Source organism: Peromyscus leucopus, chromosome 2 (genome assembly GCF_004664715.2).
Source record: "Peromyscus leucopus breed LL Stock chromosome 2, UCI_PerLeu_2.1, whole genome shotgun sequence".
Classification (NCBI taxonomy): Eukaryota; Metazoa; Chordata; class Mammalia; order Rodentia; family Cricetidae; genus Peromyscus; species Peromyscus leucopus.
The window spans coordinates 45,508,408-45,521,940 of record NC_051064.1 but is presented as its reverse complement, the minus strand read 5'-3'; the positions used below and the strand labels follow the sequence as shown (position 1 = coordinate 45,521,940).

Sequence of the window (13,533 nt, the reverse complement as noted above, 5' to 3'; positions counted from 1 at the left end):
AATGTACACACTAACTTTAAGGAGCAAAAAAAAAAAAAAAGTGAATGTCTGTATTAAATTTACGTGTTACACAAAGAAACTTGAAAATATTCCTTACCCTTCCCAGCCACAGAACTGATGACATTTCTGCTGTACTTCTCCTAACTTTGGTTGAGTTGTTACTTGAGTTACACCTTTAACAGTTATACCTTCCAAGAAAATAGCACCCTTTAAAGAAAAGAGAGAATAAAATGATGATAATAATATATATGTGTATATATATGCACACATATATATAATTAAAGGACAAATGTATTTACAAATAAATGAATTAGTTTATTTTCACAAAGCTAAGAAAACATATTAAATAGAATTGGTCTGTTCCACCGGCAGTACTAGTGACATCTATAACCCAACAAGTCGGGGGACTCAAGCAAAAGGATTATAATTCTGAGGCCAACATAGGCTATATAGCAAGATCCCATCTCAAAGTCAAAGAAAAGAAAAGGTGTATGTACTCCAGGGAAGTCTATAAATTTTTCTACACTTGTGTTTTTACACTATTTAAAACTAAAACATTAGTCTTAGTGTATACTAAATTAGTTTCAGACATATCAGAGACCTTCTGGCTTCACTTTCAAGTAAAATCTACATAAAACTCTGGCTGATAATGTCATTAAAGAATAAAAAACCTGGTCTACAAGTTGCAAAGTTCAACCGTCTGGCCAAGATCTGACAAGCAATCTATTTGGGAAGAGGAAGAAAAACATTCAGAGTTCATCCACATATACATCACTGTCAGGTCCACAGAAGTCCTAAGTCTTTCCAGTAGACAGCACTCCTACTTTCTGCCTCAAACTCAGAATTAATATGTATCGTCATCCAATAAATCTTCAACTCTGACGGCCTTAAAATAATGATAATGTAGGGATCCCATGACCTAAGGATCAAAGAAACCAATGCTTTCCTATTAATACCATTACCTTGACCCAACAACAAAATTCCCCCACATCTAGGGGCTGAATAGAGGCTCAGTGGTTAAGAACACTTACTGCTCTTGTAGAAGGACCCTGGTTCAATTCCAAGCACCCACACGGCAGCTCACAACTATCTGGAACTCCAGTCCCAGGTAATCCAACACACTTTTCATACTTCCATGGGCACCAGACACAGAGGTGGTGCACATACATATATACATACATACAAGTAGAACATTCATACACATAAAATAATAAATCTTAAAAATAAAAACACACTTCTAATGCCAGCTGTAGTGATGGATGACTGTCATTCCAGCACAATGGAACCTGAGGGAGGAAGCCTACAAGTTCAAGGCCAGCTTGGGCTACACAATAAGTTTGAGGTCATCTAGGCTCTATATATTGACAGCCTGTTTAGAAAACTCTTAAAAACAAGGTCATTCCTATTATTAAATACTAAGTAAGAAAAATACATCCTGAAAGCAAAGCTCTAAGATTCATCATATGGTGACTAAGAATACCCAAGTAGTGTCAATATCCCTATAAAATATTATCTTAAATATGCCCAGCTTGTGCCTTGTACCTAAGATCCTCTCTTTTCTAAACCAGCATGCTTAAAAGTCAATATTAAAAATTTCTTTAGGGGCTAGAGAGATGGCTCAGAGGTTAAGAGCACTGACTGCTCTTCCAGAGGTCCTGAGTTCAATTCCCAGTACCCACATGGTGGCTCACAAGCATCTATAATGAGATCTGGCACCCTCTCCTGTCTACATAATAAATAAATAAATATTTTTTTTTTAAAAAAAAAAATTTCTTTAATAAAATCCCAAATCTTCCTTTAAAAAGAAAGGAAAGAAACGCACGCAAGGACATTACAAAAGCTAAGCAAGCATTCTACCAGTCCCTTGGTATAACTTTTAAAGTTCTTTCCACTGGAAAGGCATAAAAAATAAACCTTTAAATTGCATCTCATTGTGCAACTCAGTAACTATTATAATAAAAAAATCAAATATTATTTTAAAAAATATATTAAGCACATATGCTCAAGATTAATGTTGCTTTTAAAAAGTGTATTTGAAAGCCAGACATGGTGGGACATGACTGCAATCTAAATCATCTACGTATTTCAATTTCCTTATAAAAATGTATCATAAAGAGCAAGCAGAGCATGTAAAAGGGCTCAGGGTATAAAGGCCTTTTCAACCAAGCCTAAAGACATGAGTTTGATCCCCAAGGTGGGTGGAAAAACAGACAAGACTCCAAGTTGTCCTCTGACTTCCACAGATGTGGATGGATGTGTATATGTATATCCACGGAGAGAATATCTGAAATTAACAATCAGAAAAAACGAAAAGGGGGACATAACAGACACCAAGGAAATCCAGATACTCATAAAGACATACTTTAAAAACCTGTACTCCACAAAACTAGAAAATCTAAAAGTCATTAAAAGTCTCCCAATATAATGCAATTTGCTAATCCTTGAATGTTATTATTACCAACTATTAGGATATAAAGAAATGAAAGTTAGTAGTTAGACATTACACTCGAACTGGTAGTCATTTTAGATATGTTTTCAAGGTCAAGCAGATACATTTTAGATAGACAGGTCATCTTCAAACCCTTCAGAGATCTACAGAATATGGCATTTAAAATGTTTTAATAACTTAGAAATTTTTTTCTTTTTTTTATGACTATGAGACATGTTGGCTCCTGGCAACACCAATCTACTTCAGAGAAAATATGAGCATTGAAGAAACTTTCATTGTGGCAAAAGTTAGCCACTGGACAACAAGGTATCCTTGAATCAACTGCTGACAAACAGGACAAAATGGACAGGACACGAAACAAAGGACTACCGATTCTTGCCAAGACAAGTGTGGTTGTGGCTTTAACAACAGGCATCTTCTGAGGCCAGGACAATATGGCACCATCCCTGAAGTGACCTTTGCAATCAGGAAAAGGTACAGTGCCCCTTTCTTCCAAGGCAGCTAAACAGACAGTAGACCGATGGCTTCTGGTGTGCAGTGGAACAATAGCTGAAACAGTTATTCTTAAAAGAATAACTAAGCTGACAGAGTCTAACCTCTCAATAGTAGACTGGCATTTAATAAAAGAGGTGAAGCAACCCACAAGCCAAGAAGAATGGGATGTGGAGAAGAACAGGATGCTGAGATAAAGTCACCCACAAGCCAAGAAAAATGGACAGCTTAATTCAAAAAACATGAACAATTTCCAGAATTTAAAATCCTGAATCATGACAGGACACTAGTGGAATTCAGGTGTTTCTGGTACATGGACTGTTCTCACCAAATGTGAGGTCAAACTGTAGGCTTTGTGTACATCTTACTTCACAAATGAGTCTGTCAGATACGCTAAGCATATAGGCTGAAGATGATGCCCCAATGTTGCAGAGAAACCTCAGGTGACTGTCCAGGCAGCTGGCTGTTTCTGTCAACTCACATTTTTTTGGAAGTCACTTGTTTGCACTTCCTGTTTTATTAGGTAATATTATTTCCTTCTTGGGTCTCTGAGGGAGTTGAAGATTAGATAGTTATAGTTTTCCTTGTTAATCATTTCAGAAAAGAAACTCACTAAAGAGGTTTAAGTGTATAAATTTGAAAGACATTATAAGATAGTTCTGTTAGTAATATAAGTTAGGCTAGAAAGTGAATCAGGTACATTTTGGACTTACCAAAATAGGATAATGGAATATTTTCTCTGAGTTTGTCAAATGCAAATGGACTAGACATTGTTTAGGTATTTATTGCTTATATATTATATATAGTTATTATAGTTATTGTATATAATTTTTCTTATATTAGTTATAACTTTTTTCCTTTTTTCTTTTTGTTAGAATAGAAGGGGGAAATATGGTGATACTTTATTTGTGCTGAAATGTAATTTTATTTGTATGTTAATAAATAAAGTTGCCTGGGGATCAGAGCTAAGAGCAAGCCATTTAGCAGAAGTCCGTCAGTGGTGACACATGCCCTTAATGAGATCACATGGCAGGCAGAGTCCCTGTGTGTTCAAGGACACAGCCAAGCGGTGACCCAAACCTTTATCTCAGAACAAACCATAGAGACCTGGAGGTCTATACAGGCAGGCAATGACAAGGAAGTCATGTGGTTGGGTTAAGAACCAATGAGAAGGCAGAACAGAAAGGCAATAAAAAGAAAGGACACAGGAAGAAGTTCTCTCTCCGAGGGAAAGGACAGCAGCAAGTGGTAAGTTTAAGGCTCGAATCTCTTGGGCTTTTAACTCTGTATTTGGCTTTTGTGTTTCTTATTTAATAAGACCATTTAGAATTTCATCTACATAACTCCACTCTAACACTTTTAATTAAACACAGGGTCTCATGAATCCCACCCTTACCTACAACTATGTAGCAGAGGGTGGCCTTGAACTCCTGAGTGCTGGAATCAGCATGCATCACTATGCATCATTTATACAGTACTAGGAAATGAACACAATGTTTCATGCATGCTTGGCCAAGTATTCTACCAACTGAGTTGTAGCCCAACCCAACTTCATTAAACTTTTATTCCTAGAAGAAAAGTTGACTAGAAGTAGAAGTCTTCTAAGTTGTATATAGTACAAAGGAAACACCACCTATGGCAGGGTACAGTTACATTAACTCTATGACTATTTTGTAAAAACATTCTCACTTTGTTATTAGGTAATATACTAAATCTATTGTTAATACTAAATGTAGTTAGTTTATTACCTAATCTCAATCTAACATCTAAGAGTTCTTTGGTTTACATACGAAACAAAACCAGGATGAAATTTCTTAATTACAACTTTTCTCTGAAAAATTAGACTGCTGGACTGCAAGATGGCTCAGCACTTGTTGCCAAGCCTGACAACCTGAGTTCGATCCCAGAATGCACAAGATGGTTGGGCAGGAATGAGTCCCACAAGTTGTCCTTGACCTCACATTCCCATCACAATAGGCAAGCCCCTCCAGCCAAAGAATAAATAATTCTGTAAGACAAAATTTTAAAGACAAATTCTGGCTCATCTTTAAAAGTGAAACATGGTGAGACATGCCTATAATCTATCTCAGCACTAAGAATATTATTCAGTACTGTGAATAGGACAACTAGGAGTTGAGACCAGCCTGGGCTTTCATAGTAAGACCACATCACACCTTAAGGTCTCCATCTGGCTCATGATGTCAGGAGTTATTTAATGGGTTTCAGGTAGAATCAAAATTAATTTCATAAAATCAGAGGCCATTATTATGTTCTTCAACACATATAGAGAAAGAAAGAGAAAGACATAAATAACAGAAATATAGCTAATATCCCACAATAAGTTTAAACAAAAATATGAGTATTACGGTATTTGGAAGCCATCAGGATGGCTCAGCAGGTAAGAGTTCCTGCAGTGAGCCTGACAATCTGAATTTCACCCCCAGGACCCCATACATAGTATGAAAAGAGAACTGACTCCCATGAGTTGCCCTCTGACCTCCACATGCATACTGTACCATTCCCACACCAAGGCACATATATTCAAGCATGCATATACACAAAATAAATGAATAAATGTAATTTAAAAGAATTTTAAAATAATATTGCAGTATTTGTGAACATTACCAGTTTTAACCGTTCTTTTCTCCTTTTACCAAAGGAAGCACTTGACCCTGGTTCTGAGTCCTTTTTTCCATCTTCATCCTCATCATCTTCATCATCATCCTCAAAACACCAATCTGGCAAGACAGGTGGTGGTGGTGCTTCTTCTATATCACCATAGCGACGAAAAAGTTCCTTCAAATAATCACCCTTATAGATTCCTGGTGGTCTGGCTTGGGCAAATGTAGCAACTGCTGCTTCAATACTACAGAAAACAATCAATGCAGTTTTCTCACTAGTGTCAGTTTATGTGGACTTACCAATAATTAATTCATACTCAAAGTACCACAAAAATTATAATAGGCATATAAGACAGACAAACCAAAGTCTTTCTTTACCAGCAAAGCTTTCAATCAATAATAAACTGATTCTAAAAGCACATACACATGATACACTGCAACATATGGTACACATAGATCATCCACCTATAATACATGGTACACTATAATACATGGACCACTATAATACATGGTCTACTATAATATATGTTACTTTCTAAATATATGGTACACTATAAATGCCTAAAGCACATTGCTATGAGTGTTTATGACAGACATGGGTAGCCAATGAAAAAAAAATTTTAATAAAGCACTGAAGGGGTCAAGGTCTCAAAGAGAAAAGAGTAGTCAAGAAAAGCAAAGTCAACAAACACATTGATTTCTAAGAAACTACCAGAAGACCCAGACCCAGGCACCAAGAATATACATCTTGAGAAAGAGGTAACCATTGGCTAAGTCTGATATAGGAGTCTGATTTATTGTGTATAGTATTTTGAATAGCCAAAGCTGAAAAATACACAAAGCAGAAAACCACTAAATGTAAAAGAAATAGAAAACAGACAATCAGATCCATGTTTTGCCTGACTATATTCCAAAAAAGGATATTGGGTAAAAGGTTTTAGAAATATAAACTATGAACCTAGAGCAGTAATAAGAAAATCCAGTCAGCAATATTCTATTCTCAATTTCTGATAACTAGGTTCTAATCCCTCAAAATCTAAAAATATACTTTACAAGTAACATGCTCAATAAAGACAAGATTTGTTTAAAATAGAGTAATGCCATCCCTAAAATGCTTCCTTCATATAGCATTATATGCTTTTCCTAGTAATTAACAACTATAGTAAATAAATTTCAAAGGAAAACAAAAGACATTTCCAAAGCTGAATACAAACACAAACACTGGAAGATCCAACATCTGCTTATTCTAAATACAAGAAAAAAACATGGAAAAGTAAGTACACCATTTATAGGATTCATAAGCACCATGAACTGTCACATACATCTTCTTCTACTATAACAAACCTATATACCTCCAATCCATCTTCTCCACCAAAAAGGCACATATGAGGAAACCGGTCCGGTTGAAGCCATGGGTACAGTGAACACCTAGAAGAGAAAGCAGCTTGAGTTAAACGAAACCACTCCAAAGGCCACATTCTATTTTAAATGACAAGTGCTTTCCAAAGAGTTCAGTTACTTAATTATACTACATAATTGTACATTCCACCCAAAATACACGGTTAACTTAATAGCTTGTCAATTTATGTGGCTTAGGATCTAACTGAGAGTACTAGACAGAAATTCAAAAACAATACACTAGTTCATTGGTTTAAAACTATCTACTGTCTAAAATTTGTCATTAAAAATTTTCAAGAATTTTAGTTTTAAACACATAGGTCAGAAGGACATACACAAAAACAAGACACCTATATTCCACAACTTTGGTCCTGTTTTTCCAGCCCTCCTTATGATCAACATGAAAGACAGTCAAACTATATTGGGAAAGAAAGTAAAATAATTATATGGATATAAAATCATCGAAGGATTAACAGTAGTTGACTGTAATCAACTGAAGTCATTGGCTGCTATAGTGATGTAAATGAAACTGGCCCCCATAGGCTCACACCTTATTTGAAAGGATTAGGACACATAGCCTTGTTGGCATAGATGTGGCCTTGTTGGAGGAAGTGTGTCACTGGGGCTGGGCGTGGAGGTTTCAGAAGGTCAAGCCAGGCCCAGTGTCACTCTCTTCCTGCTGCTGCCTGACATTCCGGATGCAGAACTCTCAGCTACCTCTCCAGTATGAGGTCTACCTGCAAGCTACTACGCTCCCTGCCATGACAATGGACTAAACCTCTGAAACTGTAAGCCAGCCCCAATTAAAGTTTTCCTTTATAAGAGCTGTCCATGGTCAAGGTGTCTCTTCATAGCAACAGAACACATACTTACTAAGACAGCTGCAGATAACTTAATTGACTCAGTATAGTAAACCTATACTATTTTGAAGTGCTTTACAAACCAACTGAGTGTATCTTTACATGGGACTTACACTATTTTAAAAATAAATTTTTACAAGAAAGAAACACACGAAGAAAATAAATGTATTTTTCTTAAACCCTCTTTCAGAATATATTCAAGATTATTTTCCTGGGCATGGTGGTACACCCTGTAATTAAAGCACTTAAGAAATATGAGGATGGTCAGAAGTTCAAGGTCATCTTCAGCTATACATCAGGCTAAGGCTAAGCTAAGCTACAGGAGACCCTATCTCCAAAAGGAGGGAGGGAGGAGAGTGGAGAAGATCATTTTAACAGTTTTAAGTTTTCATTCCTGTTTTCATTCCAGCACTTAAGAGCCTGAAGCAGATGGATTAGTCCAAGAGTGATGCCAGTCTGGACTACATAGTAAGACCCTGTCTCAAAGCACAAAACAAAACATAAGAGTTTGGAAATAGTAATTAAAGCTGAATAGTGGTAGCACAGGTCTTTAATCCCAACACTCAGGAAGCAGAGACAGGTGGATCTCTGAGTTTGAGACCAGCTTGGTCTACAGACCGAGTTTCAGGATAGCCAGGGCTACACAGAGAAACCCTGTCAAGAAAGAAAGAAAGAAAGAAAGAAAGAAAAGAAAAAGAAAGAGAGAGAGAGAGAGAGAGAGAGAGAGAGAGAGAGAAAGAAAGAAAGAAAGAAAGAAAGAAAGAAAGAAAGAAAGAAAGAAAGAAAGAAAGAAAGCAAGAAAGAAAGAAAGAAAGAAAAAGAGTTTTATGGCATTACTAATGTAATATTACTGTCAGATCAACTGACTATCCAGCAGACTCAAAATGAACTCTCATAAAAGCCAGGTGTGGTTCTCTACACCAGAAATCCCAATGTTTAGGAGAATGAAGCACGAATTTGGAAAGTTTGAGGTCAGCCTAGGGCATAAAGCTACATCTAATTTAAAAAGACAGAGCAACAAAATGGCTCAGCAGGTAAAAGTGATTGTCATGAAGCCTAACCTCAGTTTAATCCCAAGAATCTGTATACGGAGGGAACCAACTCCTGTAAATTGCCCTCTAACCCCCCACATACTTGCTGTGGCAGATATGCACCCACATAGGCACACACACACAAACACACGCGCGCGTTTAAAAATAATTGTTTGAGTAACAACTAATGTGCAATATTTAGGCCCTGAGTTCAACTTCCAGCATTGTGGTACATTCTCATAAACTCAGCCCTCAGAAGGTAGAAGTAGAAAGATTCTGAGTTCCAGGCCAGCATAAGCTACAAAGAGCCTATCTCAAAAACTGAATAAAGTTAAGTATCATTTTCATCTCATTTCTTCTATATGTAAGATTTCTCTACAAAAGTGTTTTTGTTAGTTAAAATGACAGTTTTGAAAATGACTATTAGATGAGCCAAATCATTTCACCTTCAGAGCATAAAATAACCATTAATAATAAAAATAAAATATTTTACATAAACAAGGATACAAAGAAAGAACAGATAGTAAGAATATGTTCAAATGTAAATATAGTAATCAAAAAGCACATGCAGCAAACTATAAATCAATCTCAGTGGCTAACGCATGGGATATCCTAAGAAAGTAATGCCAAACACAGTTCAACAAAATCCTCTTGAGGCCAGTAAGATGGTTTAGCAGGAAAGGCTGGCTGGGCAAGGCTAACCTGACAGCTATTTGTACTTATACTTAGCTTTTTTTTCTTTTGAGACAGTGTCTCTTTATATAGATTTGGCTGTCTTAGAATTTGTGAGATAGACCAGGCTAGCCTCAAACTCATCGACTCTCCCTGCTTCTGCCTCTCAAACGCTGGGATGGAGAACCATCACCATACGCAGGCCAACAATGCCTTTCTAAAGTTAGTTTCTCAAAACACAATCTAACAATGTTCACATATGAAATTCTGTTGTTGTATCTTGTCTCTCTAGTTTCTTTTTTTTCAAGCCATTAAAAGTTTCTTAGATAAGGTGGGGTGGTGGTGATACACGCCTTTAATCCCAGCACATGGGAGGCAGAGGCAGGCAGATCTCAGTAAGTTCAAGGCCAGCCTGGGCTACAGAGTGAGTTCCAGGACAGCCAGGGCTACACAGAGAATCCCTGTCTCCAGAAAAAAAAAAAAAAAAAAAGTTTCCTAGAGAAACAAGTCATTTTCTTATAAAAATAGTCTACACTCTAAATTCCTCTACTTGTTCTCCCATGGTATTAATCAAAGTTTATACAAAATGCTTGAGACCAGAAGTGGTTTAGGTCTTGGTTTTCTTTTCCAGTTTTGGAAAATTTATTTTGGGGATTGAATTCATGTCTAAATATGAAACTAATTTATGCTTCATAAAAACCTAGCCTAAAAGTAATATTGTAGAACTACTCTTAACAAAATTTTAAACAAAATTTCATGGGGGAAATTTGCTATTTGTAGTGTAATAACTATATTAAAAATGTTTGTGGTTTAAAAGCATTTTTAATTTTGGATGTACAGACTATGGATTTCTAACCTATAAAGTATTTCTTTATCTACTATATAGTCCATGAATTTAGTCTAGAAACATTACTAAATTCATATCCAGATGCATTCTAGTACTTCAGACAGGAATATTGTGTAGACGGCTCTATGTGCTTCACAGTACACAGGAAATAACCAATTGTTGCAGTTGTTTTTCTTTTTCTTTTTCTTTGTGTGACTATGTATATGGAGACCAGAGGTTATTCCACACCCTGTCCCAAAACAATAAAATTTAAAAAGAAAGTTTAGATTAAGTGATGAAATCTTAAAGTGAACTGGTTTTAGATGACATTAAGGAATTTGTAACTATTCTGTTTGGTATACTAATTCCATGGTGATTATATAAAAACCAAAATCCCTTAACAATTAAAAATACATACTAAAATATTCTTAATGAGGGGCTGGAGAGATGGCTCAGAGGCTAAGAACACTGGCTGTTCTTCCAGAGGTCATGAGTTCAATTCCCAGCACCCACATGGTGGCTCACAACCATCTGTAATGAGATCTGGCTCCCTCTTCTGACCTTCAGGGACACATGCAAACAGAACACTGTATATGTGATAAATAAATGAATCTTTAAAAAAAAAAAAATATTCTTAATGAAATGATATGACATCTATGATTTCCTTTAAAATACACAAAAGAAAAACGGTCAGAGAAGATGAATCAGTCAGAAATTACCTTGCCACACAAGCCTGAGGATCTGAGTTCAGATCCCCAGCACCAATATAAAAAGCTGGGTACAGCAAACATCACTAACACCAGCACCAGGGCATAGAAACAGGCAGACCTCTGCTCACTGGCCAGCAACCGTAACCAAACTGGTGTGCTCCAGGTTAGTGGGAGACCCTGTCTTAAGCTACTCAAACACACACACTCACATAAACATGTACATACAATATACACCAGTGGGAATATGAAAATATCAGCAAATGGTAATTACTGAGTACATGGAGTCTTGTTTTACTTACTACTTCTGTATGTTTGTGAATTTCCGTAACAGAGAGCAAGGGGACTGTCCTAAGGACGTCAAGCATACCTATAAGTTCAGGTGGGCTTCTTTCATTAAACCTCTCACACAGGCGAATGAATGTCTCAGTATTCTCAGTCGTGGGGCATTCACCATGTCTGAGAACACAAACAGAAGTTGCTTGGAAAAGAAATTACAAACCTCAATAAAAGTTTTCAATGTTAGTAACCTACAACTTACCCTTTACACTGAAGTTTGATATACTTGATTCCTTCTTTTTCTATGTCATTTCTGTCATAGAACCTTGAAGTATTTGTCAGATCCACCAACAAGCTCATTTTAACCTTTAAAAAGAAGCAAATTTGCTAGTTACTCCATTTATTCCAAACAATGAGTAGGTGACAAGAACAGAGCTCATCCACTCCACTGAGCAGGAGTGCATGCTCACTGCTACCAAGCAGCTGACAGTGGAAAGTACCTTCTCAACTAAGAGTCCAAGCACTCCAGAAACAAGAGCTAGGCAGGTACTGGAAAATAATTCTAAACTAAGGAGGAGAGACAGTACAAGCAAAACAGACTCCACTGTCAACAATGTGAATTCAAAGAGGCAAACACTGCCACTGTTTTCTGTATCTACCTCTGGTCCCTACAAGCCTGAAGCTTAGAAGCAGGACAGCAATCTTCTGAAAGAGCACAGCTCTAACCCCAGCGCACATCACCCAGGTTTGAAGTAGTTACCACAACTGCTACTTATTATCTATTCATTATACTGTATTCAGCCTTAAAATATGTTAAGAAGTCATTTACGCAACAAATCTGTGTTCCTTTTCTATTTAATTTATTCTTCTATTTCCTAAAAATACACTAATGCCTAAAACTATATTCCTTCTAAAGAAGCACAGTAAAAATGAAAACAGAAGCCTGGTATAGTGGCACACACTTTTAATCCTAGAAGCAGGCAGAACTCTTGAGTTTGAGGCCAGCCTGGTCTACAGATGAAGTTCTAGGACAGCCAGGGCTACACAGAGGGGGTAAAAAAATAAAATAAAATAAAAACTGAGGAGATGGCTCAGTGGACAAAGAGCCTGCTATGCAAGCATGAGAACCTGAGTTCGGATCCCCAGCACCCACATAAAAAGGCAGGTGTGGTAACACACACCTGTAATCCCCGAGCTGGGAAGTGGAGACAGGATGATCCTCGGGGCTTTGTTGTCCGGCTAGTCTAGCCAAATCAGAAAGCTCCAGGTTCAGTGAAGGACCTTGTCTCAAAAAAATAAGTTGGAGAATGATAGAGGAAGACATCAGACATCAACCTCTGGCCTCTGCACGTATATTTCTCTTCCTGGATATCAGAAAGAAACAAGGTAAGGGTTTGAAAATAAATTAAAATCCTAACTTCATTTTCAATAAAAATGAGAATATAATTATAATCTAAATGGTGATTATAATCTAAATGGTTATTTTTAAAAGGCAGTTCCAAAGCCTAGTGTAGTGGCTCATGCCTAGTACACAGAAAGTAGACTCAGGAGAAATAGGACTTCAAGGTCATCCTCAGCTATATAGCAACTTTAAGCACAGCCTAAGTCACATGAGACCCTGTCCAAAAATCCATAAAATAAAATAGAGGGGAAAGAGAGAAGAAATAAATGCCTGAACTGAGCTCCAGAAAGAGTTAGTTCACATATACTCCACAACATTCTGTCATACATAATTTGAAAGATGGCAAGAAAATATAACCAATGAAACTGAAGCTGAATTGATTACCTTCTGAAGGCCTTACATTATCTATAAGCGTAAATCCACCACATTAAACAGATAGGAAGACAAAAATCACATGATCATCTCATCAGATGCAGAAAGCACCTTTAACAAAACTCAACATTCCTTCAAGATAAAAGCCCAGGATGGACTAGTGATGTAAAGCAAGCTAACAGTCAAGATCAACATAAATGGAGAGAAACAAAAAACATTTCCGCTAAAATCAGGAACAAGACAAAGATATCCACTCTCTCCATACCTATTCCATATAGTACTTGAAGTCTTAGCTAGAACAAAAAGACAACTGAAGGGGATATGCACAGGAAAGGGAAAAGTCAAAGTATCCTTATTTGCAGAAGATATGATTTTATATATAAAAGATCCTAAAGATTCTACCAAGAAACTTTACAGCTGATAA

The 13,533-nt window shown here is 36.8% G+C and overlaps 1 protein-coding gene across 6 annotated transcripts in view; it reads right to left on the bottom strand.

Annotated features, from left to right (window-relative positions):
* The window catches only part of Rngtt (RNA guanylyltransferase and 5'-phosphatase), a 214,854-nt gene that overhangs the window by 188,573 nt on the left and 12,748 nt on the right, over window positions 1-13,533 (bottom strand). For 5 of the 6 annotated variants that reach the window (XM_028872763.2, XM_028872767.2, XM_037202487.1 and 2 more), the window contains exons 3-7: window positions 11,598-11,701; window positions 11,427-11,515; window positions 6,915-6,990; window positions 5,567-5,807; window positions 98-207 (exon numbers count right to left, since the gene is read on the bottom strand). In XM_028872763.2, the coding sequence (XP_028728596.1) occupies window positions 98-207; window positions 5,567-5,807; window positions 6,915-6,990; window positions 11,427-11,515; window positions 11,598-11,701 (620 nt within the window). Of the gene's footprint in view, window positions 1-97; window positions 208-5,566; window positions 5,808-6,914; window positions 6,991-11,426; window positions 11,516-11,597; window positions 11,702-12,516; window positions 12,700-13,533 lie in introns of all 6 variants that reach the window. The other variant, XM_028872766.2, reaches the window with a different exon arrangement.